This window comes from Pochonia chlamydosporia, chromosome 3, assembly GCF_001653235.2.
Source record: "Pochonia chlamydosporia 170 chromosome 3, whole genome shotgun sequence".
In the NCBI taxonomy this organism is placed as follows: Eukaryota; Fungi; Ascomycota; class Sordariomycetes; order Hypocreales; family Clavicipitaceae; genus Pochonia; species Pochonia chlamydosporia.
In genome coordinates, this window is record NC_035792.1 from 1,314,206 (window position 1) to 1,339,174 (window position 24,969).

Below are 24,969 nucleotides of genomic sequence, written 5' to 3' on the forward strand. Positions count from 1 at the left end.
TGATACCCATCTCAAGCATCTTCGAATGATAACACCATCCACTACGACACCACGCATATCCCACCCCAGTCCCGAATCTCAAGCTCCCAATCTTGCAAATAGCTTTGCAAATAGTCTTGCTAAGCTACACTCAACCACCACTTACCATACAATACCACAAAACTACTTCAGAGCCATCAAGCATACAACCAACATGGCACTCCTCTCTCACCGCAAGCTATTCAGTTCCGTACACCCTTCTTCTATAGTTTCACAAAAGTCAGTCTAGCACACAACCCAGCAAAGTGAACTGCGTATCACTCTACGCAATCCAGATAGACAAGCTCATCTTCATACCCTGTTCTTCACCCACAGCTCATCGTCAGGGTAAAAGCACTACCCACACAAATCAGCTTCACTCAGAATCACTCAAAAGTACCATTCAACTTACACTGCCGGGATCTCTGTCCCTTCTTTTAGGGATACATCTTTTCACCTTCGCCCCCCTCACCTCAGTGTCTCTAGCCGCCATACCAGCTGGTGCGGCAACTACAAGAGCGCTCAACAAGCCGGATAGGGCCAGAGCGGTAGGCAGTGAAAACTTCATTTTTCCTTACAAAGCGAGGAACTTGGTGAAAGTGTGGGGTTGGTGCACGATGTGGGCAAAATCTAGTATTTATATAAATTTGCCCTCGTAATAGGCATCATATATCGCATCGCGAACCGAATCTTGCCAAGATATTCCGAGACATCGTGCTTATTGTGTCGGAAGTGCCGAATAGTCAGTGTGGATATGGAAGAACAATGCTTTTGATATGGAGACTTATTACTAAATATTCTCTATTCTCAGGAGCACAGATGTTGAAAACTTGCACGGCCGTCTTGTAGTGATTGTCACAACGTGTCACTTGCCACGTCTGACAACAGGCAAAACAGGCAAAACATGCCAACTACTGTTAGAGGTTACATATTGTTGAGAAGTGGTAGTCGTCGCTTTTTGTTGGGCCATTCAGTCTGCCAGTGCCAGGCTTACAGGAAGTACTGGATCGGGAGTAAATGCGTTCTTTTAGTTCTCGTAATGAAATTGCGGGATATGTGAACATGTATGTGAAATTGCCCCGACCGATAATAGCTACAACGGCCACAATGAGCTTTATTCGCAGGCAAAAACACAGTCCTCATCATTATAGAGCTTCCATATTGCCAATTACCTTTGGCTAAATCCCTACATAAATGGTGTATATAGTCAAGGCTAAACAAACACTTTTATTCTGTACATTTATATTTACTCAATTTCCAAACCTGCCTGCTTCATCAGGCCGTAAAACACACCCTGCTTCTTAAACAGTTCACCCGGCGTATCAAACTCCACCACCTCGCCCTTATCAAGCACCACGACGCGGTCGCTGTCCAAGATGGTGTTGAGACGGTGGGCAACGGTGATGATGGTGCGGTTGGAGAACAGGGGTGAACGAAGGGTAGCTTGCAGCATGGCGTCGGTTTCGACGTCAACAGCGGCGGTGGCTTCATCAAGAACGAGGATGTTGGATGGTGTGAGCATGGCGCGGGCAAGAGAGACGAGTTGGCGTTGGCCTTGGGAGAGGTTTGATCCTGGGAATGTTAGAATAACGCTGAGTCTTAATGATACGGATAGAGCGTGTTGCGGAGTGGACTTACCTCCTTCGTTAATCTTTGCCTCGAGGCCACCATCCATGCTTGAAACCTGATCCTTGAGACGAGCGTGATCTAAACAACAAATTAGCATCATGAAAGGTGTTCATCGCAAATAATCAACTTACCCAGGACACTCCAGAGTTCCGTGTCATCGTGAACATGGCCTGGATCAAGATTATCACGAACTGTGCCCTCGAATAAAGCAGCATCTTGAGGAATAATGGCAAGTCTACGTCGAAGGTCTAGTAATCCAATACTTGACGTGTTCAAGTCGTCTATGCCAATATGGCCGGTCGCTGGCTCAATCAAGCGGAAGAGGGCAAGTGTCAATGACGACTTGCCAGCTCCTGTCCGGCCAACAACACCAATCTTCTCGTGGGACTTGATGTCCAGATTGATGTTCTTGAGAACCAGGTCCAGACCCTCACGGTACCTGGTGCTGTAATTCTTAAAGTCCACCTCACCCTTGGCAGGCCAAGAAACAGGGGGGCGTCGTTCGGGAATAATCTCTGGTGCTTCGCTGGGGAGTCTTGCATATTCCAGAACACGCTCAACCGAGACAATGTTGGTCTCAACTTCAACTGTTTGACGGACGATCCAGTTGAGCGAAGTCGTAATCTGGAGGGCATACGACATGGCCAGGCCAACAGTACCCTCAGTCAAATCAGCGTTGTTTGAAACGGCGATGATGGCAAGGCCCGCAGCAGCTAGAATCACCACGGCGCCCATAAACTCAAGACGGACAGCAAGCCAACGATTGGCGCTGATTGAGGGGAAGTAGGCGCGCAAATTGGCATCAACGCGCCACTCATTCTCCAGCTCAAATCGCTCTCGCTGGCGGAAAGCCCGAATAGTCGTGATGCCACCAAGAGACTCTTGGAAGTGAGCATAAATGGGACTGCGGCTGACACTGTCAAGTCGTTTGAGTTCTCGAGATGTGCGGAGATAATAACGCTGGATCCAGTAATATGTAAGGGCAAGGGGAATGATGAATGCGATGAAAGGGGGTGTGGAGAAAGAAATGACGCCCAAGGTGAAGCAGGATCTCGCCGCATTAACAAACAACATGTTGAATACTCGTGCCAACACTTCGTCAACGCGGTAAATGTCGCTGGAGAATCTGTTCAAAATTCGCCCGGCTGGCGTAGTGTCAAAGAATGACATCGGAGCCCTGAAAATCGCATTCGCCATTCTTTCGTGCAGCTTGCGGGAAGCCTCGATGGAGCAGAATATCCAAAGGATTAGGGTTTGACCAACAGTGAGTAGGGATGAGCCAATACCAAATACGAAGTAGATACCGATATACATGCCGATATTTTTGTTGGAGCCGTTCCTTTCATTATCTTCGGACCACTGCTTCAGCCAGACGGAGCCACCAATGCTGGCAGATTGTGACGCCAACAGGGCAAACATGTACACAGCCACGGCAGCCAGATTGTTTTCCTTGGCATATTCGCCGTATACGGACCACTTGACCTTGCCTTGCTCTACGAATTCTTTTGCTTGCTTGGTTCGTGAGGCGCCGGCAAGCTCCTCGTCGGTTAGCTTGCCCCGGGGTCCTCTAAAGCTTGCTGTGCTAGCACGTCGCAAAGTTGCCATGCTGCCAGATCGGGCTTTCTTCTTGGCACCTTGGCCGGTTTTGATTGGCTCCATCTCTGGGACGTCCTCGAGGGCTTCGTCGACTTCTTCCTTGTTGTGACCGGTGCTAGATTCGCCTTCAATGATAGTCGACGTCTCGCTGGACGGTGGGCTAGAGCTGCCAGAGGCATTGTTCGAGTCATGCCCAGCAGTCCTGAGCAAATCAGCAACCAGTCCCTTCTTAGCAACGAGCTGAGAGTACGTTCCCTTCTCAGCGATTTCACCGTCCTTGAGCATAGTAATGAAGCTGGCCTGGCGGAGAACAGGAATCGAGTTGGTTGCCAGAATTCTGGTCTTTGTTGAAAGCAAGCCACGAGGGCCAAGGACATTATCAATAATGTGGCGCCCAACGTGAGAGTCCACGGCAGACAAAACATCATCCAAAAGGTAGATGTCAGCTCTGGCATATACGGACCGAGCAAGAGATACTCGTGCCTTTTGTCCACCGCTAAGCGAAATGCCTCTCTCTCCGACAACAGTCTCATCACCATCAGGGAGCTGAGCAAAGTCATCCAAGAGTGCACAAGCCTTGATTGTCTTCTCATAGAATTCGGAGTCATATTTGTACCCAAAAACGATGTTTTCCTTGACAGTGGCGTTCAAGATCCAAGTCTGTTGAGATGCGTATGCCACAGTGCCTCTGACCTCGGCAGATCCCTTGACCTTCCACAGGTCGCCGAGAATACTCTGCAAGAAAGATGATTTGCCGGCACCAACGCGGCCGACAATGCAAGACAGTTCACCCTTGTACGCAGTAAAGTCGATATCCTTTAGAACGTCCTTGGTCTCATGACGGTTCCAGGAGAACGTGCCGTCACGGATGAGAACGGTTTCTTCGCCCATTTCTTTGGGTGCAGGCTTGATGGTTACCGAATCTGATTGCAATTCCTCGGCCGTCAGGAAGTCAGTCAAGCGGCCAATAGCGACAGACGCTTCAACAATGGACGTGATGACCATGGGCAGGACTGCCAACGGGAAGGTCAACAAATTGAAGAGAGCCAGGGCGGGAAAGATGATGTCGGTTGTGAGAGGTCGGTCTTGTGTCAGGACAAATACGGTGAAAGTAGAGCATGACACAAAGAAGGGGGCCGTGTTCCAGGTAAAGTTGGCAAAAGCCTGTGTCGCGCCAATTCGTCGAAGATTCTTGAGCTCTTGCTCATTACGAACATAATTCAATTTGTTCATAAAGGCAGCTCCCCAGGCGTAGAGTTTGATGCTCTTCATGTTGGTGATAATTTCGTTGATCAGCCTGCTTCTGGCGTCTTTGTTCTTCATTTGGTCTTTTTGCAAGCTTTTCATGATTCTGGCAACCCATCCTTGAGCCGGCATCATGACGATCATGACAACGATACCAGCCATCATGGACCAACCGACAAGATTATAGAGCGAAACCATGCAAATAATAATTTGAAACGGGGCAGACCAAGCTTGCTGTAAAAATTGCGTTAAATCTTGGAGACGCTGGGCATCGACAGCCATATAATTGACAATATCACCAGTGGTCTTGGTTGACCTTCCCTCGTTGGATAGCCTCAGGGATTTTCTGTAGATGGTGGAAGAAAGTCCGCCCTTGATTCGCATACCGGTTTCAAAAGACATTTGAAAGTATTGGTGCTGCAGACCACATTAGCAAAAATACGTACTTCCAGCGAAAATGAAGATGAAAGCAGGCAGCTTTGTCACTTGAAGATATCTACATACCACCATGGTAGTTTGGAATACGGCGCAAGCAAACATGGCAAACGCAATTGCCGCGCCCTTAATGACGGGCTCAGCAACCACACCATAGTCGGGGTTATAAGACTTGACCCATGTCAGGAGCAAGCGAAGGAGCTGTGGCTGAATGTATTGTGCAATGTCGTTGCCGATTTTGAAGAAAGCAGCAATGGCATAGGGACCGCCATAGGCACGGAACATAGCCAACCAAAGAGACGGAGACTTCGGGCGATTATGCAATTCATGAGCCCATGCCTTCTCAAAGGCTCCACCCGTGGTTTTGGTCTGGTCTGGTTTCGCCAGGCCCCAGAGATCACTTTCGGTAAGGAAGACCTTGTATCCGTATCGCATCATAGGTGTCATCCAAGCAAAGGTCAGGCGAGAGAAGACGGTGGCGTATTCGACGGGGCACTCCTCATCCTCAGAAATGGCTTCATAGCCCGAAGGGACATGCTGACGCGGCCACAACCACTCCACCAAGAATTCAGCAACTGTGAAGCCAAATCCAATGCTGTATGTAATGAAGTATGGGAGGTTCGCTTCATAGACTTGCTGTGAAATCAAAGATCGGAGCTTGACGGTGAGCGAGATGATGAGGAGGAGCCAGTAGAAAAGGACGACACCATTGGCGTGCCTCAGCCGGAAATGTTCAATCCATTGAATCGAGAAGATGACAAACATGGAGAGGATCGTAAGAAAAGTCGTCAGGACACGGAAGTCTCCATACCAAATGCCGGGCATGCCAATGATCTGAATAGCGAGCTGAACAGCGAAGTCGGCGATGAGAAAGGCGAGAAGGGACTAGAATACGTGTGAGTGATGATGCACGACCAAATATCTCGGCTGGGAAAATGCTGGACAAAGGAACGTGAGGAAAAATTGGGAAAAGTCTTCAGCTCACCTGCTTGATGTAAAAGTGAGCATTCTTGGTGGTTCCATCCTCTAGCTTCTTCTTCTTCCTCAACAGCCACCAGATGGCGATAGGACCTAGGAGGAGGGCGTAGACTGAGACAGTAGCTACCCAGACATCGATGAAGCATGGAGTAAAGTCATATCTGTATTTGCTAATTGGGCCCCAACCCTCCTCGTTGCCACAGAGCGGTTGGCGGAAGCCCGAGATGGAAAAGTAATTGCTCCCGAGCTTCTGCAGCGGGCGGAAACCCGTGAAGGAGCCGGTCTGCAGGAGAACCTGCTGCTCGCTGTAAGGATCCATGGTCCTAGATGACGCGAGAGAGTAATGGAGGCAGTGTTGAGGCAAATCACCGCATGCTCAGGCCGTGGGAACCGAGTCGGGTCGTCGGTGAGGCACAAAAGTTGGACGAGGTTGCGGTTACCGGAGACTTTCGATCAGCAGAAGTCGACGGCGTTGGTACATGTAAAAACTATGGGTCCAATGGGACAGTGACGTCGGAGGCGAGCAAGATCCGGACATTCACGAGATCGCAAAGGCGCTGTGTCAAAGGCGACGAGAGGTGTTGGCAGAGGGATCACAGGTTGGAGAGGATGCCGCCCGGACAAAAGAGGTCAAACATTTAAAAAGCTCGAGTCTAACATGTTAAATCCGATGACCGAAGAATACGGAAACGTCGATTCGCGCTCGAAAATTGTTGTGTTTGTCAGCGACGACGCTAAATGGCCAGGGATGTTCTGAGCTTTCCCCACTTCTAAAGTTGTCAAGTGAGATCCATGCAGAGGGAACATTGAGGGAAGGAGGTCTGGTGCAGGCGGCGAGACAAAAAGATTCGTTGATGCACCAGACCCCCAATATGCAAGACGGCTGCACCAAGCCAGCAAAGGATGACTGAGGGGACCAGACATGGGACATGATGGGCATGGCTGCAGCTGGGGTTCACGGGCGGTCGTTGAAACATGCATGTGGTGACAGAAAAGGACCAGACACAATCCGTCAGCCCAGTGCCCCCAGGCAGCCTGCATGACGACAGCCTCCAGCTTGAGTCTTCCATGTCACTGAAGAGTCAACGCTGTGCGTTCACCATCTTTGGCTGTTGGAGAAGCTGAGCCTCCCCCCCCCCCCCCCCAAAAAAAAAGATGACCAAAAATTCTAGGTCACCGTAAGCTGACGGATCGATTGGACATGCACATATAACATACTTTTAAGGCTTCGTTTGAGTTGCAATTTCGCATGATAACCGACCATCTCACGAGACCACAAGACCGATGTCATCAAAGAACGGTCCTCAGTTGCCGTCTCAATCACAATTGCGTGAAGTTGGTAACTCCTGGTGCTTGAGAAGACAAGCTTTACTCATCTGAACTTAACGGATTGACATCCTGAAACAAGTTTTCCAAACAAAGATATCTGAGCGACACCAGCCTCACTAGCAGGAGTCTAGTCCAAACCAACTGCTCAACTTTGTGAAGTTCTTTGTCTCGATCAAATACCCGTGCCAATTCTCCCAGCACCAGAGTAGGACTCATGAAAAGTACAATGTAAGACATGATTACGTATTTAATATACCGCCGCAAGCAGGCAAAAGCCCCGGCAAAAAGAAGGGTGGCCGACAAATGTTACACTTGGGCTGCCAAGTCGTGAAGTCCTATCCAACAGCTCGTACCATCATGTCTGGTCCTTTGCACGGGGTGCGGAGTACAGAGCACGAAGAACCCTTTTGTGAGTTGTGTCAAATACCAAACCCCGCAGGCAAGCATCTCAAAAATTGATGCATAAATTTATCTCGGGTTTATCGGAGCTGCGTGTCTTACATCCAGGTAACAGCCAGTTAACATCTCTCTCACGGCGCACAGCCGTTATAAAGCAGAGCTCTCGTGCGCCTTGTATCACAACTGTGGCGACGAGTCGGCCACAATCTTCACCGACTTCCACACTTGATGACCCAACATGGAGTGAGTGGCACGTCGCCTGCTTCATACTAACACCGGGTCGACTACGATCAATTAATAATGCTTCATGAGACTGTACGCAACTCACACCAAATCCCCTGTCTGTCGTTACTATTGATATTACATGTTGTCCGCTCTCAGGTCTACGTAACACCCCCTTCCATACTCCATAAGTGTGCCTGTGGCAAGTCCATGGCATCACACGAAGTTCGCACGTCTTCGAGCTCCTAGTTCTTCAAGGTTCCCAAAAATTCCACCACTTTTTTGCCTAGCCACTCTCTCGCTGCCTCTTCCTCAACCGTATGGCCCGCGTCGGGAATAAGTCCTGACAACGGACTAACCATAGGACTTGCCCCTTGGAACCTCTTATTCTGATCAGCCTGGTCCACATGTTCTGGCACAAACTCGTCTTCGTCTGAGTGTAAGACTAGAACTGGTTTGTTGAACCGACTCCAAAGTTCGGCCAACTTTGTGTCGTCAAAATCTGAGGAAAAGTAGTCATCATCTCCGCTAAAGAATATGAAACAAACTGATGGTTAGCATGACATCGTGAGTACGGTCCCTCCTGGGCTAATGTGTGAGTGACATACCCCTTTGCTGCAAGAGATTTAAATCGATAGGCAGAGATGGGTGCTGCAAAAGCCTTTGGAATTTTGTCGCCTGGGAGACAGTCGCCAGCCTTTCCAGCAGCGATCATTGAATCTGCTAGCACGATGCTCTCTTCATAGCTCGGGAAGATGACCGACATCGCTTCCCGGTCCGAGACGGGACCTTGCATAATGAAGGCATCAACTGGTGGGTTGCTGTGCTTGACATAGTCGCTGTACTCCATGCAATCCTGGATATCGTCAGCGATGCCGTAGACACGAGCGCCAAAATTTCACGAACAGAGAAGAGCTGGAACTCACCTGGCAACCTGTCGAATGGCCAAATAAGACAATATTCTCCTTGCCCAATCCCCGCAAATACTTCACCAAAGCGGCAATATCGTCAACGTCGTTGCTGAGGCTGGAGGTCCCAAATCCAATAAAGGAGCTTCGCATCCGCAGCTCAAACACAGAATAATCGAGCTCTTTACCTGCGCTTTCCAAATGCTTAGCCACGGTTCTGATGTATGGTACCGTGTGAGGCCCATCCCCCAAACCCCCGATGAAGACCAATGCGTTCTTAGAATTCGTATTTCCGAGCTCATAAGCGCAGGCACCTCGATTAGGTGATGGGTGTGGGTGGACGGTAACGGAGAATGCGTTATGTGAAGCCATTTTGTCTGGACAGAACACACTGAAATGAGGTCTGTGTACGTTGGCAGAAAGAGGAAAGAGGGAATAGTATGAAATCTGACTCTCGACTTGGCGGATATACGACACGACATTGACAGCGTAACCCACATTACCCAACCACTTGCACACAGGCACAGCAGGTTCATGTGCCCCAACCGTACAGTGCGAGTTGTGGCATGGTGTAGTTCTCCGCAGCCAAGCGGATTACATGAGATTCAACCACGTAGAGCGGGCGAAAGTACAGACAGCCGACCAACAAAGGCTACCTTGCATTGCGAGGTACGTCATTACTACTTCCATATGTTTCTTGCAGTACACAATCGTATACTGGATTTGTTCATGTCTTCGTACGGATTGCGCTGGCTGCCTCTCTGCATTGCCAACCCGTATGCCCCACTAACAGTGCGTATTATCTTTTCACACAGTATTTCTGACTGGTGGTCTTTTCTTTTGGACATCACTGACAGCCAACAATCACAACATGTGGATCTGATGACGATCACAAGCACAACCTGCTGAAGACATCACGACCGGGTCTGCCCACCTAGCTTGCTGCGGCCTGTTCCAAATCAAGACTGGCCTGTTCATGAGCGAGTCCTTGGGCAAAGTACAATGACAAGGTAGCTGGTACAATTCCGTCTGGGAGGTCCTTCAAAATGGACAAGCAACCAGCAAACGTTGAGAGGAACGAAGTATTCCAAAAGGTATGCTTTGTGCTCACCGCTCCAATTATTCCACATTTTACATCGACAGATAGGCTAACATACCTCAGCTTAAACCATGTTGTGTCAAGATTAGCCAACTGGCTATCAAGGAGACCGAGTCCCCCGCGGCGTCCCGTGAGCTCCTGGGTCTTACATCGGAAGTCTATAATATTCTCAACGACCAAGTCAAGAAAAGCCCGCTGGCACTAGATGAGAAATTGGCTGAATATGTCTTCTTTCCATTATATCACATTTTTCGCCAACTGGACCAGTATCCTGCCCGCCTCACGGAGAATTGTCTCAAATGTCTACAGCTGCTCATCACGCATGGTTGGAAGGCAAAGATATCACCGAAAATGGTCCAGCAAATATTTAGCTTATTAGTGTTTATTGTTGACGGCGTTCCTGGATCCCAAAAGAAAGAACGAGACTTGCCAGAGGAGCTACAGCTTGAGGCTTTTCGGACGCAGCTGACCCTGCTCACTACGGCAGGCCAATCCGCCAATGCTATTTCTGGACTAACAGAGGAAGACGCAATTCCAGCCTTGGGTCATGGTATTACCGTCATACTTGACACCGTTGTAGATGGTATTACGCCACAAATCCAATTGGAAGCGCTGCTTGTGTTGCAGGCAGTCTTTACCTCTCTGCGGGAGCATGCTGCCTTGGCGAACTTTCTCCCCGGAACCATCTCCTCCTTGGCCAAACTCATATCCTCTCCCAATAGGCACAAAGCAACAGTGTTGGCTAAAGGGTTAGAGGTGGTGCAAACGGTCCTCACAAAAGTGTTGGGCGATTTGCGAACGCGGTCAATCTTGGCGAAAGACGACAGCGAGGCGAGTCAATCGGAGAGCCCTGAACAAGGCAAGGTGTTGACACATGCATGGCTCAAAGCGACGGCCGCCCAAGTCAAAGTGGCATTGTCCAGCATGATGAAACTGCGCACACATTCTTCGCAAAATGTCCTGGAGGCACTTGAGAGGCTCTGTGTTTCGCTGCTTGATGAATGTCACAACTCACTTTCGAACTGCACCACCATATTGGTCGAGACTGCTATTGTTCTAGATAGTGGCGATGATACGGGAATGCCTTCTATATCCACGGAGACCAACATCCGGTACTTGGTCAACATATATCCTGAACTTGGCGATGCTGTCAAGACGACAGTATACAGTTGGATGTCGAGCCTGGCTCGGATAATGCAAGTGGGAGACGAAGAGGTTAAGAAAACAGCGACATACAACTTATCCAAGGGAATAGAACTCTTTCACAGCCTGGGGATCGAATCATCCACGATGGAAGACTCGATGGGCGACGCATTGAGAGACAGTATAGTCTCAATCATTCAATCTTCAAAACAAACACAGCCGACGACTCATTTGCAACTTTTAGACGGGTCACAAAATCAGAGAGAATCTGCCAACAGGCCATCTTTTGAACCAGTAATAATGGCCAGTGAAAGCCAGAGGATGCTGAGACAAGAAGTTACCAACTTGATAAGCCGCATTGGCTCGACGTCTGTAAAGACTAGTCTCGCTGCCAACATGATGGACCATGTGCGCGGATCAGAGTCCACAGACCAAATTGCATCCCTGTGGCTCTGTTATGAACTAGTCAAAGCTTCTAATGCCTCAAATGCAGACACGGATGACTTTTTAGATCTCTCTGCATTTGCGGGCTCCTCAGACGATACTGAACTTATTTCCGAAGATCTCTATTCCCACTCGGTCCAGATACTTGAATCTTACGCCGACTCAGACCTTGTCGATTGGCGATTAGAAGCTATTGCGCTAGAAGTCGCCGCCTACACTGCAAGCAGGCGTGGAATATCATTCCGTCCTGATCTCATGGACGTTTTATTCCCCGTTACGACATTCTTGGGCTCAGACAACCCACTTCTACAACAGCACGCCATCGCTTCATTAAACAGCATAGCTCTCGCATGCGACTACCCCAGCGTATCAGAGCTAATAATAGACAATGTCGACTACATGGTCAATTCTGTCGCCCTCCGCCTCAATTCCCTCGATATATCACCCGCATCCATGCAGGTCCTCACGATGATGATACGTCTTTCCGGTCCCAAGCTGATACCATATCTCAACGATGTTGTCGAATCTATATTCGCAGCTCTAGACAACTATCACGGGTACACCTTTTTCGTGGAAAACCTGTTCTCTGTTCTTAAAGAAATCGTCGACCAAGCTGCCGCAACAGACCACCGCTTACTGACTGATGGCGAGAAAACAGCAATAAATCATAAAAAGCAACCTCAGCCAATCCTGGGACTAGACGCACTTCTTGAAGACTTGGACAAGCGAGAAGCAAGACGAATTCGGGACGAAGAAGAGGCGAAATCTTTTGCGCAAATAAAAGGTCATCCTGAAGCACCTTGGAAATCCAAATCCAAAGAGGAAGAGGAGGAAGAGGATCGACCGCCTCCTGAGCCTGAAAAACCACCAAACTCGCCCACATACCTGCTGCTCATGCGTATCGCCTCCCTAACACAACACTACCTCACTTCTCCGACGCCACAGCTACGGCGTTCCCTCCTCGAGCTCCTTACCACCGCATCCACCTTGCTTTCCGGCGATGAAGATTCTTTCCTGCCCCTCATAAATTCCATCTGGCCAGTGGTGATTGAACGTCTCCGCGACCCCGAACCCTTTATCAACATCGAAGCATGCCACGCACTAGTGGGTCTTTGCCGCGCAGCAGGAGACTTCCTCAGCACACGGTTCAAGACCGAATGGGGCGACTGGCTTCGAGCCTGGTGCCGCAAGATCAAGGACAACGCCACGGGGCGCAAAGTGCCAAGTCGTCAGCGAATTCCAGAAAAGGGGGAGAATATCATGATCCCCATTCGTTCTGGAACTGGACTCGAAATGAAGGGCGTGGTCGTGGAGTCCGCAGCCTCATCGGGAAGCTTAGGACAGCATGCTTCCCCGGCGAAGATGTGGGAGGCGGTGGTGGATTTACTCACTGCCATTGTGGAATATGTGCGTATTGATGACGATATGTTTGACGACATTTTGGATATCTTGGTGGACGTGATGGAACGGAAGAGTGAGGTGCGGGAAGCTTTGGAAGTGATCAATGCAGATGCTGTATGGTTGGCAAGGTATGAGAGAGGTAGAGTGGAAATACTTCCTACGCCTGTGATGGAAGGTGTGAAGTTTGTAGACATGGAAGCTTTACCTCGGTCTTAGAAAATGAGACTTCAACCACAGATATGACAATTTTGTAAATTTTGTCACCCTCTATTTCTGTGTCTATTAAATCTTAGGATTCCCCGACAAATATCCCTCCACCACCGCCGTCATCAGTCTATTTGCAATGGCCTGCGGCGGCGGGACCCTCAAATCACCCTCCTTATAGTCATTTGGAGGCGGCGCACTCATAGTACCTGGTGTTCGCGCAAGTGCCTCCCTGACCTCTTCAATGGTAAACCACTTTGCGCTCTCCAACTCCTTGTCATTCAAGTTGATATTCTCCGCATCACCTGGCAGCGCCTGGGCAATAGCACCAATCATGAGACTAGAAGGGTACGGCCAGGGCTGCGTAGAATGTACCACCACTCGTCCAACACGTACACCTGCTTCTTCCCAGACTTCTCTGCGTACAGCTTCTTCAACGGATTCACCAGGTTCCAGGAATCCAGCTAGTGCGCTGTACCAGTTGGGCGGAAAGCGGGTTTGTCGGCCAAGGAGCATGCGCTGGCCGTCAGCGGACACTATGGCCGCAATCATGGTTGGATCAGTGCGTGGGAAACAGACGTTTGATACGCCATGGCGGGTAGGACAGTCAGGCAGGTCGATTGCTTCAGAACCGCCCTTGAGGTCGGTTGGGGGGCAGACACGCTTGTAGCCTGCCTCGACGGATAGGTTGGGATTGCCGCAGCCTGCGCAGAAGCCGTGGCGGGTGTTCCAGTCTATGATTGAGCGAGCTTGGGCAAACATGGCGGCTGTGATTCAGTGAGCAATTTTCCTCTGGGGTAGAGATAAGATGGAGAGTCGCGCATACCAGCTTCGGAATGTAACGACAAGCTTCTTGTGTCCGTTACTATTCGCAGTCCCTTCTCCTCCTGGATCTTCAACCACGACTCCACGGCATCCTTCTCCTGTCCCCTGGTTGTGATGTCAATTGCGAAGAAAGGCTGGCCCTTGACATCCCCATGCTCTGAGGTCTCAAACGTCACATCGTCTCCATCTATCGTGCCCAGAAAGACAATCAATATGGACGGTGCTCCAGTAGAATCGTGACTCTTGATCCTCTCCTTGTCGGGCCGTGTAAACGGCTCACTGATAAGCGGCTTGACATCCTCAAAGGTCAGTAGTGCAAGCTTCCGCTTATCAACCACAAGAGGACTGAGGTCCTTCAATGCGACAAAGCGTGCAGAAGGGTCCGTTGCAGCTTTGTTGAGAAAGACGGCATCGGAGCGGAGAAACGAGTAGCGATTAAGTCGACTACCCGCGAAGTAGTTGGTGACTTCTTTGCCGAAACGCCTGGTGAGCATGGAGTCGTCGCCTGTGAGAGCAGCAAGCTCGGGCAGTAGAGGTGGAGTAGCTGTCATGGGCGGCTGTGGCAGATGCGAGGAAGTTTATATTAACTTTAGGATGATGCCGAGGTGAGAGTGTGGAGTTGATTACTATGCAGAGTGTATGAGCCGAGGTGTTGATGTCCTCGGTGAAGATGGACCAAGGGGTTGAAGTAAATTGGATATTTTGACAGTTAATGGCAAAACTTTTGAGAGGTTGAAAGTTTGTTACGAGAATCAACCCTATCGTCAACGGTTAGGTAGCAATACTTGTAGTATCAGCCGCGGAAGCTGAGGACAATTCTGCGGAGGTGATGAGTAATGTCGGTGCGAAGTCGTGATTGATGACCCGTTATGACGGCCCGCCGGCGTCGGCCCAATGACCGGCATTGTACAAACCGCACCTTCAACGTAATGTATCTAACAAACGGTCAAATGCAAATTATGTGTCATTCTACTCAATGTGGATAAATCACCGGACCTATGTTGCGATAGACACAGAAAGGCAGCGATCCTATTCCCTGAGGCTTTGCCGTAGGAAAGGAGCATTATTTCGATATCGGAGACAATTGCAGGGTAGAGACATGGCCAATTGGAAGGTGGAAGGAACCACCGACGCCGTCACAATGGGTGCAAGAAACTCAGCTTCTATCTTTGGCAATATCTCAATTGCATCGAAATCGAAATCTGGTGTGAGCGGCATCAACTTCAGCCAAATTTATCCCCTCGCTCTGATCAACTATTGGACCGTCACCAATCAATGACGACGCCAAAGCCTCTTCTTATATGAATCTTGGGTGGTTCGAGATGCCCGCCATGCCGCATCCGTTTCGGGCACCGTCATGGTGACAGAAGCACAAGAGGATGATTGCTCGGGGTGCGCAACGCCCCACTAACTACCACTTCCAGATATCACTATATACCTCTTCCTTGGAGTGCAATTACCATGTTCGCTCGGGCCTTGCCCTCACTTCCCAGTAAATTTAGGGACTAAAACTCTGTCCTTGCCTGCGGCGCTGCGATTACAATTGCCAATCCGGCAGCGCATACGCTGTCCTGCCGGACTTAAGGAATTCAGTTGGTAGCCAGGTGCCTTGCAAAAAAGTTAGTGGCCTGGAAGGGAAGTTAGTGGGGCGTTGCGCACCCCGAGCAATCCTCAAGCACAAGCCACCGACTTGGCTTTACCATTTACCCACCACCAGAATTCCCATGGCACTCAAATTGGGTGCAACAAGCTCGGATGAAACCCAGTGGCCCCCGGTGTCAGGTCCCCCCCTGCCACAGTTCACCAAATGCTAGCAGACAGCTGGGCCAAGATCGCCTCGCTGAACCCAGACAAGGAAAACCATGCTGCAAGGCGGCAGGCCCAGAAAAAATCTGATTCCCATCTCGATTTTTGGCTTGCCATGCCTGGCCTCGGCAGCCCCGTGAAATTCTTCACTCTCCCACCATCACTTCCATTTTCCTTTCCTTTTTCATCAAATTGTTTCTGGTCAGATGGGGAGAAGGAGATTTGGAACACAGTCATCGGTTTCTTTTGTCTCGCCTGCTAGTCTTTAAGTAGTCTGGCATAGCATCCCTGGTTTACAACAACCTGTCGCTCTTGACGATTTATTCGGCCGAATCCGACGTACTCAGATTGATCCTGGTCGGGACGTCAAACAGCTGCAAGCTTGTCACCATGGCTCCTCCGTTGGCCAATTTGCATCTGGATGTCGAAGCTATTTCAGGAATCTGCGGGTAAGTTTATTCCTCGTGTGTAACCTTTTCGCTCTGCAGCTTGGTTGGCCTGTCTCATGAGCTCGAGCTCAGTGTGACGTATTCGGAAGCTTGATCCGGTGGGACCGTGTTCATTGCTATGCAATGTTGCAATGCGGCATCCACGAAGTAAAAAGCAACACGTTCAGCCAAGCAAATCATCGGACGCATGTACCGAGCACACAACGTCCTTTGATTCCTCGAAGTTATCGCTTGCAATGAATCGTTGAATGCTAATTGACTGTTATCAATCCAGCTCAATCTCAATCGCATGCTGGGGTATGTTCCACCATCAAACTGAGCTTTGCGCTTCGATGCTAACCATCCCAAGTCATCGTCTTCACACCGCAGCTGATCGCGAACTGGAGATCCAGCTCTGCTGAAGCACTTTCTATACAATTTATTATCGTGTGGTTAATTGGAGATGTCTTCAATATCGCTGGCGCCGTCCTTCAGGGTGTTCTGCCGACCATGGTATGTTTGGTCATTTCCCTTCGAACTCTACGTAAGCTAATGGTGCGTACCATAGATTATCCTTGCCGTGTACTATACATTGGCCGATATAGTCCTTCTAGGCCAGTGCTTCTACTATCGAGGATTCACATGGCGTGACGAACCCGCAACACCTACCCCCAAGCCAACCCCTCAGCTCAACGGCCACGCAAACGAACGAACCGCTCTACTAGGAGACCATGACCACAGGGAGCGTCGCGGGTCTGACTGGACTGGCTTATCACTTACCGTTCCGCACATTGCTCATACCGAACCACCACCGCCTCCGCCGAGCACGCTGCAGACTTTGATATGGAATGGTTCGATTGTTCTCATGGTCTGCACTGCCGGCATCTTGGGCTGGTGGCTTGGCGAGTCGGCCACTGGTAGCGACAAGGCACCCAAGGCTGGTGGAGAAGATGCCATCGAATTCAACGTACTGGGGCAATTCTTTGGCTACCTATGCGCCGTTTTCTACATTGCGTCTCGTGTCCCACAGCTCATCCTGAATTACCGCCGCAAAACTACAGAAGGCCTTAGTATGCTGTTCTTCATATTTGCATGCCTGGGAAACGTCACGTACGTCTTATCGATCTTTGCCTATGAGCCTCAGTGCAAGCATGACAAGTGCAAGCCTGGCGAAGCAGGACGCATATACGGTCGATATATGCTCCTCAACCTTAGCTGGCTGGCCGGTGCGTTAGTAACGCTCTTTATGGATCTCGTCGTCTTTTGCCAGTACTTCTACTATTCAAAAAATGATCTGGAAGAGGAGGCTGTATTCTCTGAAGAAGCGAGGATTTCAGGGGAGCATGAGAGAGAAGAGAGTCACTTTGACCACCGACCATTGCTTCAGCGAGGCGACTCAGAGAATCCCTAATTTAATGATGACGAAAAAAATATGGAACACAGCACAAAAAAGAGGAACGAACTGGAAGTAGCAAAAAAAATAGTACAAACGGCGTTTGGGCATTCAAAAGGAGGCCACTGATTTTGCTATGGCAAATTGCCATGGAGGGAATGCTTGATAAATGCTTGGCGTTTTGTTTGACAAAGGGACAGCAATGCTGCACAACATTCATTTATGGTCATCATACACTGTATATTAAATGGGCCAAATGGTCATGGAATATTAAATCCCGTAATTTAACACTTCATACCCGGAAAAATAAAGATCATGCCTTGAGCAAGATGTACATTGTGAGCTCTTTGATAATTCAGTTGGTGGTCTCTTGGCAAGGACCAGGGAGCTTCAAGTGCCAACTGCCAGGTCCGAGAACATGGGCGACTCAGGACACTCCAACCTGCCCCACCCAAATTGTGCCCCACATTGATTTTTTTTTCTTGCTCCTATATAAGGCGTGCCACCCCAATCAACTCTTTTTCCTTTCTCCTTTCTTAATTCTACATCATCAGTTGGGATTGAACTATTAACCGTCATGTTAATTTTTTAATTTCATACGGAAGACTTCGCTACGGCGACTTGCTGCTAGGCATCCTCCCAAGTGGGTGTTTGGCCGTTCCCGGTCTCCCAGAGTAAAGAAGCTACCCACCTATCACGTACTCTCGATATTCTTGTTGCTGTCCGTGTTGAGGTAGTTGCGACATACTTTCATGGAGAGTAGGACTTGTTATTTAATGCAGCGTAGAGGTAGGAGCCAGCCGAAGTGGTTTCCACCGTACTTAAGTATCAGTTCAAAAGCTCGTTCGGCCTGGAATGGCCTGTGTTTTGACTGCATCTGGGTCAGAATCGAAATCGTAGACATCACGTCCCAGGCTGGGAATGAAGCAGTTGACGACGAATCTTGCAACGAACACAACAACCGCGTAGCGGGCCTGGACGAATTGTTCATCCCAATTCTACGCTACATCGTTCGCATTCATAATGAGCATGTTTGATTCACCCAACATTGTCAAATTTGTGCGAGAGTTATCCGCGTCGTTATCGGGCGACAATCCGCAGTGATTTTCGCCCTCACATTCAGGGACTGCACGTGACTGTCGGAATTTGTAGCTGTGCACGGACCACTGGGTCGGAAAGCGCGACTGGCCGCAGAGAAATTTTTGGAAAGTGTCCGTCATTCGGGGAGTGTTCCAATCTGCGGCTTATCACCCTCTCCTTGCCAATCCGTCCTTTCCAACCCCACGGATAGCTATCTTGTCCCAGGCGTAGCTCGAACAATTCGAATATCCTGCAACGAGCGATTCGACATGTCTTCGCTTTGGAATGCCTTCACCGGCGGCAACAAGCCGCGCCAGCAGCAACAAGAACAGACACATGTCTTCGATGCGCCGGCCCCTTCATCGCCGACTGCCTTCGACCCGTCGCAGGGCCAGGGAGTTGAGGCCTTCCTCCAGAACTCTTCATTCGCTGATCCCTCACAACTGCATCCCCTTGCCGGACTGAACAAGGACACTCTCGAGTACCTGAGCCTCGAGGATTCTGCTCTTTCCGAGCTCCCTGGTGGCCAGTCCGTCCTGCCGTCACGAGGGTTTACCGATGATCTCTGTTACGGTACCGGTATCACATATTTGACGGCGCTGTCGATAGGAGGCGCTTGGGGTCTGCAAGACGGCCTGAAGAAGTCTGTTGGACAGCCTCCCAAGCTGCGAATGAACGCTATTCTCAATGGCATGACACGGAGAGGACCCTTCCTGGGTAACTCGGCTGGTGTTGTCGCCATTGTGTACAACTGCATCAACTCGTTGATTGGTAGCCTTCGTGGCAAACATGACGCTGCCAACACGGTTGCTTCTGGTTTCCTTAGTGGTGTGGTTTTCAAGAGCACCCGTGGTGTTCGGTCAATGATGATTTCTGGTGGTGTTGTCGGCTCCGTTGCCGGCGTCTGGGCTGTGAGTCAATTACCATTATCAATGCGCTGAGATGAGAAATACTGACAGGTCTTCTCCTTGCTTCAAGATTGTACGACGATCATTCTTCCCTATTCCTGAGCCTGCGGCTCCTATTGAAAACCTGTGATTTTAATTTCATATGTTTGGACGAGTGGCATCGTCATCAACCACCTCGACATTTACAAACGCCCCTAATCTAGAAAACACCACGGCCGGGTAGAAGGACATTCAAAAAAGCAAAAGGGACAGAACATGGATGACGGATGAGAAAATTGTACGGATATGGCGGCGACCGATTATGCCCCTTGTATATGCCGAAATAGCAGATTTCGGCGGAGTTTTTCTTTACGGTGGCATTTGTCATGGATGATCTCTCCTCCCATGAACTCAGTGTACATTATTACATCAGGTAACCAGCGAGCATTAGACCATACAGGAAGAGGCGTCTGGTCTACAATTTATATGATTGGATTATAAATGTGTGGGCTGATTACAAAAGTGAATTGAAAGGGGAATATCTCCACTAGAGAGCAGTGAATCTACATCCGGCAAAGATGGGCCTTGGATTTTGTCGGTGTAATAGGATCAAACAATTGCAGCTGGCAAGCTCTAGGCCGGCTATACTACGAACAGTTTCCGAATCACACGGGTTGCTCCCTTTCCTCTCATCATTGCGGTCTACCAAGTCTGACATTGTCGATTCCTGTCGCCCACGTCATACAAACTGTTTCCCAAGACATCTTGATCAGACAAAAGATCGAAATGTGCCTCCCTTGCTTTCCTTGGACGTGGACGCAATACGAAGATCCTCTGGATACGTTACCAGAACAATCTGTCTGGATACACGATGGCAATGCTTGGGCTTTGCAGCAAATAGTAAGTATCATTTCTCTACGATTTGGTTGGTTGGCAGTCTGTGTGCAGCAACGGTCTGGCTGGCAATAAAAAAAACAAGGTGAGGTGAGCCGAAAGTGAGCAGTGAACCTCAGCTCTCGCTTCACAGTGCATCTTTGTTTACACCAGACCATACTTGAGTACTTGACCAGATTTTCGTTGTTCCTTCCTACCTTCTCCTCCTCTCTTCCTCAACATTGCTTCTTCCTTATTTTTCCATCTTCACCCTCATTCCGGTTACAAATGCCCTCTACAACGGCCACCTGCTAGCCATGCCCGAGGCAGTGGTCGACTCCAAATCTCCCAAGCCTAGTCGTCCTCTTTCCAAAGGCGACAATCCTCCTCCTCGTCACGCTCACTTTGACCTCCCCAACCCGAAAGCAAAACCCTCCGCAGCCAACGATATCAATCCTGAAGAAAAGGCTCCGAAAAACACACAGCCCGACTCCCACCCACAAGTCGGTCAGCCGCCTCTTCCCAATCTCAACCGTCCCCCTTCTGGCCAGTGGTACACAGCTGTCGATCCGACTCGCAGTGTAAATCTTCCTGGTGCGCAGCCGGCATACGCACAATCCTACTTTTCTCATCCTCATCCTCAAGGTGGCCATTTTCAACAAACTTTTGTTCACGGAGGGCCTTATCAAGCTCCCAACATGGGTGACTATCAGAATTGCGTGCCTCCTCCTATGGGGGTGAATTTTCAGCCTCCTGTGCCGGATACTACTTTTGGACCGATTCCGCACGTTTACGTGCCTAGGTTTGATGGTGTTCCCGTGTATGGGGGCGGTGTTCAAGTTTGTTCTCCTTCGTTTTTGTCTTCTTCCCCTTATTTTGTTTCTGCTCCGCCCTCTCCGCCAACGATAACCGTGGTTATGCCCAAGACGTTTTATCTCGGGGGGTACAACTATGCAAGTGCTCGTTACTGTACAATCTCTTACTTCAAAATTATGCTTCATACTCCGTCCTTGATAAACAAGCTAACATCGCGCAGCAACCAGTGGCAGCTACGCCGGGCTACGTTCTCCAACCGGGCATGATGCCCATGCAGCAGCCCGTCATGCTCAACGGCCAAGCCTACGTGCCTGCTCCTAGTATGCCCAGCCAGCCCATGATGAGCACAGCGGCTGGCATCCCAGCTCCCATGATGGCCACCACCGCCCCGGGAGTAGCTGGCCCCGTCCCCATCATCCCAGGTAATCCCCCTCCTTCCACTGCCATGCCCGACGTATCTGGCATGGGGCGCACGCCCAACGAGGAGATGCTCCGCCAGGTTGAGTTTGCGTACAGCAACCGCCTGTTTGAGCCGCAGGACTTTAAGCCTGCTGATGATGATCCTTCTCGTTTCTACTATGTTCGTGAGGTTGACGGGAACTGGACCCAGCGCAACCGTTTTACTATTGATCACATGGGAGATTGCAGATGGTATGTCACTGATGAGGGGTGGTTTTATGCCGTGAGATTGCCAGATTGAGTAAGTTTGACTTGAGATGTTATTGAATCTGTGTAGTTGTGTATTGACAAGGGGTAGTCGTTCGTTTGGGGATAGATGACGAACAGTTTTGGTCCATGATTGATATGTGAGTTTTGTTATAATACATGTGCGGAATCTCGCTAACTATAGCCAGGCTGTGTCGGAACCAGGAACAATGGGAATTATGGCAGGATGTTACTTTAAGCCGCGTTGCAAGATACCAAACTCGCTAGACTATGAGAATGCAAATTGGAACTTTTTTCAAAAACACCTTCATGTTTTTATGTGTATTGTCAGCTTTGACAACCATTGTATCCAGGTCTATGTTTACAGTACTATACAATACCATCGCTTGCTCACACAGAGCACGATTAAAGCCGCTTCCATTCATGTCCTTTTCTCCGCATGCAAACATCACGCTCTATCAAATTCTAAAAAGTTATGTACTCGTAGCGGGTCTTTTCAAAGGATGTGCTTCCGTATTAAGCACATAGTCGTCCAAACTTATCAAATCTGGTGGCGAAAAGATGAGATAAAAATACTTGAGTGTCTCGGCTAGCCAAAAACTCTGCACGCATATTAGTATACTCCGCACAAATCATTCTGACGCCTTAAAAAGAAATGTCTTACCTCCATTGAATCAACCTTTTTCGTCTTCCCCTTTGTCGTGACGTCCGAAATCGACGAATATGCAAACTTGGTCTCTGTGGAGGTCAGAATCGCCTGGAACATGTCCCATGCAATGTCCTGCAGCTCCTTCTTTCCTGTGATTCTGTACAATATGAAGATACTCTCGATTGCCTCTGGGCGCAACTGGTACTGCGGATCTCTGGCGTCGGCAAATCCCTTGGGGAGGTGTTTAGCCCCCTGCTTGTTCCAGATTGCTTCGTCCCAGGGACATTTCTTCATGTCTTTGCAGGGGATGAGCCTGAAGATTTCGGGCATCACACCTGTTGGGAAAGCGCTGTATGCCCAACCACAGCCTCGGGCGAGGCGTTCTCCTAGGGAGACGTGTTCGTCGATGTTGAATAGGCGGCCGCCGAGACCGAACATGCCTCCTACGAAACAGGTGAGGTGTTGGCTTTCGGGGACGAGTTTCTCAGCACTGCTGGCTTGGTAGTCGCCGGAAAAGAGAACATCGTTCTCATTGGGGAGCATTGGGCGGAACAAGAGGTTTTCGCTGGCAGTGTCCATGGCTGTTCGGTACATTTGCTCGTAGACAGGGTCAATGCCGCCCATGAGAGCGTGCATTTTGGGGAAATACTCGTACAGGGAGTCGGCGAGTGCGCCGAGGGTGAAGTGGGTGCCCCGCGCTGCTTGGTTGCGAAAGTCGAGCGAGACGGGCCACATGCCGGGGAGAGCAGTGTCGTTTTGAGTCTTTTCCAGGAAGCGTGTTACGCGGTCTGTAGCGTCATAGTACTTTGGGTCGCCTGTGATTTGGGAAAGGCGGGTGAATTCGACGCAAAGAGAGGCTGGTGATGCAGAGGGATCATTTGTCCCGGCGACTAATTCACCCTTTTGGGCTTCTTTGTAGTTGAACCAGAAACCGGGGAGTCGGTTGGGTGTATCGAAGCCGTGATATAACATCTCGCCTAGTTGGACAGCCTTGTTCAGCAAAGCTTTGTCGCCGCTGAGATCATAGGCACTGAGTAAACCGCCGAGGTGTCGAATGGTGGTTTCAAACATATTCGCGGCACCGTCCTCTGTAACGGACCAGTCAATACCACTCACGGCCTTGGCTGCTTCCCGAAACTCATCGCGCAGGTCCATGATCCAAAGTGTGTCAAGCGCATCAACCAAGGTGGCGGCCCAGCCTCCAAATGGATTCTTGAAGCCACCAGATACAGGTGTGAGCTCGTCCTTCATCCAAGCATATGTTCTGTACGCATTGTAGCTCCTCTTGAACGTATCACGCACAACTCTCTGCCGCTTTTTCGTCTCGTCTGTATGGGCGAAGGCGTCGTTCGGTGCTTGGACTCGTCCCATCTTTCGTGGGGCACCCGTTGGCATAGGCTTGATCGATCCGGGAGGATGGAATTGTTTCGCCTTGGACCAATCGAACTTCGGCTTTGATGGTGACGAAGCTGCATCATCTTGTGATGGTGACTTGGACCCCCGATCTCCAGGAGCAGCTACAGGTTGCTGTTGTGAGGCCGGCGCCTGTTGCGACCGCAATGGTGAAGGGGATCCTTCGCCTGGCAAGAGGTGCATTACCAGCATGACGACCAGCGCGATGCCAGTAAGCAGAACTAGCCGCGACATTCTCCGTGGAAAAGCCATGGTGACGATGGCATTGGCATCTCCAGCTCTCGAAGCGTAGCGATGACAAGTCGAGCGAGTTGGGCGGGATAGGAGATGGTCGTGGAAAGTTGGTGGGATACCAGGCTTCTTCAGATCATTGCGGTATGCACCACCAACTGTCTCACTCGAGTCTGCAGTCGCGTGCCAGGGGTTCGGTAGGCTCTCTCCCGTTCAGATGGAGTTGGAGGATGGAGTTGCAGCTGATCTAGTGAGATTCGGGCTACCTTTCCCCGTAAATGTGTGGATTCGACGCGGGCTTGGTGGGCAGATTCGTCGACGCCTTCCGGGTCCCATGTGCACCACCATGGTCCTCGCTCCATGACAGAAGCATCCTCTGAGACCAACAATGGATGGACATGTGGGCGGTGAAGTTGGTTCATTTGCATCAGCTGGTTTTAGGGGTGCAATTTTATGTAAGCTCTTCTTGCACCTTCCTGGGCAAGCTGGGTACCTACCTAGTAGATCATTGGCAGCCTTTTCTCCGTTTGCAAAATGGCGGGAAGTGGAGGAAGGGGCAACCACGGTTTGACTTAAGCACTTGCTTCGCTCTCCGCGCTGTTGAATTCTGACGCCTATCCATTGACAAAACTCACCTACACATCAGCATCACAACATACAATGGCGGCAACTCCATCAAAGGGGTCCATCAACACCGTCTTGCGTCCATATGCAAAGCATCATCTCATGTGCACAATATGCTCACCAATGTGGTGCCACATTGGATCATGGTTATATCTCCTCCGTCCATGGTACACCAAGCCTGTTGCACGGGAATGCCCCGCGCTACAGCGACACCTTTCCATCATGTCA

The 24,969-nt window shown here is 49.9% G+C and overlaps 9 protein-coding genes across 9 annotated transcripts; 4 read left to right on the forward strand and 5 right to left on the reverse strand.

Annotated features, from left to right (window-relative positions):
* Window positions 1–1,264: 1,264 nt before the first annotated feature.
* VFPPC_04300 (cadmium factor) lies at window positions 1,265–6,220 on the reverse strand (the record flags this gene model as incomplete). Its single annotated transcript, XM_018283674.1, has 5 exons — window positions 1,265–1,590; window positions 1,657–1,725; window positions 1,779–4,905; window positions 4,993–5,808; window positions 5,909–6,220. 5 exons carry the CDS (start codon window positions 6,218–6,220, stop codon window positions 1,265–1,267), a joined length of 4,650 nt encoding a protein of 1,549 aa, XP_018144832.1.
* A 1,876-nt stretch (window positions 6,221–8,096) lies between these two features.
* VFPPC_04301 (esterase/lipase) lies at window positions 8,097–9,131 on the reverse strand (the record flags this gene model as incomplete). The annotated part of the gene is made up of 3 exons (XM_018283675.1): window positions 8,097–8,379; window positions 8,460–8,707; window positions 8,778–9,131. The coding sequence occupies 3 exons, from the start codon at window positions 9,129–9,131 to the stop codon at window positions 8,097–8,099; spliced, it is 885 nt and encodes a 294-aa protein (XP_018144833.1).
* Window positions 9,132–9,805: 674 nt separating this feature from the next.
* On the forward strand, window positions 9,806–13,062 carry VFPPC_04302 (HEAT repeat protein; the record flags this gene model as incomplete). The annotated part of the gene is made up of 2 exons (XM_018283676.1): window positions 9,806–9,853; window positions 9,922–13,062. 2 exons carry the CDS (start codon window positions 9,806–9,808, stop codon window positions 13,060–13,062), a joined length of 3,189 nt encoding a protein of 1,062 aa, XP_018144834.1.
* Window positions 13,063–13,128: 66 nt separating this feature from the next.
* On the reverse strand, window positions 13,129–14,426 carry VFPPC_04303 (NADH pyrophosphatase; the record flags this gene model as incomplete). The annotated part of the gene is made up of 2 exons (XM_018283677.1): window positions 13,129–13,817; window positions 13,877–14,426. 2 exons carry the CDS (start codon window positions 14,424–14,426, stop codon window positions 13,129–13,131), a joined length of 1,239 nt encoding a protein of 412 aa, XP_018144835.1.
* Window positions 14,427–16,071: 1,645 nt separating this feature from the next.
* On the forward strand, window positions 16,072–17,520 carry VFPPC_04304 (PQ loop repeat protein; the record flags this gene model as incomplete). The annotated part of the gene is made up of 4 exons (XM_018283678.1): window positions 16,072–16,130; window positions 16,405–16,427; window positions 16,480–16,622; window positions 16,678–17,520. 4 exons carry the CDS (start codon window positions 16,072–16,074, stop codon window positions 17,518–17,520), a joined length of 1,068 nt encoding a protein of 355 aa, XP_018144836.1.
* A 1,331-nt stretch (window positions 17,521–18,851) lies between these two features.
* On the forward strand, window positions 18,852–19,620 carry VFPPC_13603 (mitochondrial import inner membrane translocase subunit TIM23; the record flags this gene model as incomplete). The annotated part of the gene is made up of 2 exons (XM_018291378.1): window positions 18,852–19,493; window positions 19,561–19,620. 2 exons carry the CDS (start codon window positions 18,852–18,854, stop codon window positions 19,618–19,620), a joined length of 702 nt encoding a protein of 233 aa, XP_018144837.1.
* Window positions 19,621–20,659: 1,039 nt separating this feature from the next.
* VFPPC_04305 (hypothetical protein) lies at window positions 20,660–21,858 on the forward strand (the record flags this gene model as incomplete). Its single annotated transcript, XM_018283679.1, has 2 exons — window positions 20,660–21,311; window positions 21,386–21,858. 2 exons carry the CDS (start codon window positions 20,660–20,662, stop codon window positions 21,856–21,858), a joined length of 1,125 nt encoding a protein of 374 aa, XP_018144838.1.
* A 439-nt stretch (window positions 21,859–22,297) lies between these two features.
* On the reverse strand, window positions 22,298–24,138 carry VFPPC_04306 (glycosyl hydrolase family 47 protein; the record flags this gene model as incomplete). The annotated part of the gene is made up of 2 exons (XM_018283680.1): window positions 22,298–22,426; window positions 22,489–24,138. The coding sequence occupies 2 exons, from the start codon at window positions 24,136–24,138 to the stop codon at window positions 22,298–22,300; spliced, it is 1,779 nt and encodes a 592-aa protein (XP_018144839.1).
* A 110-nt stretch (window positions 24,139–24,248) lies between these two features.
* On the reverse strand, window positions 24,249–24,545 carry VFPPC_15761 (hypothetical protein; the record flags this gene model as incomplete). The annotated part of the gene is made up of 1 exon (XM_018293514.2): window positions 24,249–24,545. The coding sequence occupies one exon, from the start codon at window positions 24,543–24,545 to the stop codon at window positions 24,249–24,251; it is 297 nt and encodes a 98-aa protein (XP_018144840.2).
* Between the last annotated feature and the right edge of the window lie 424 nt (window positions 24,546–24,969).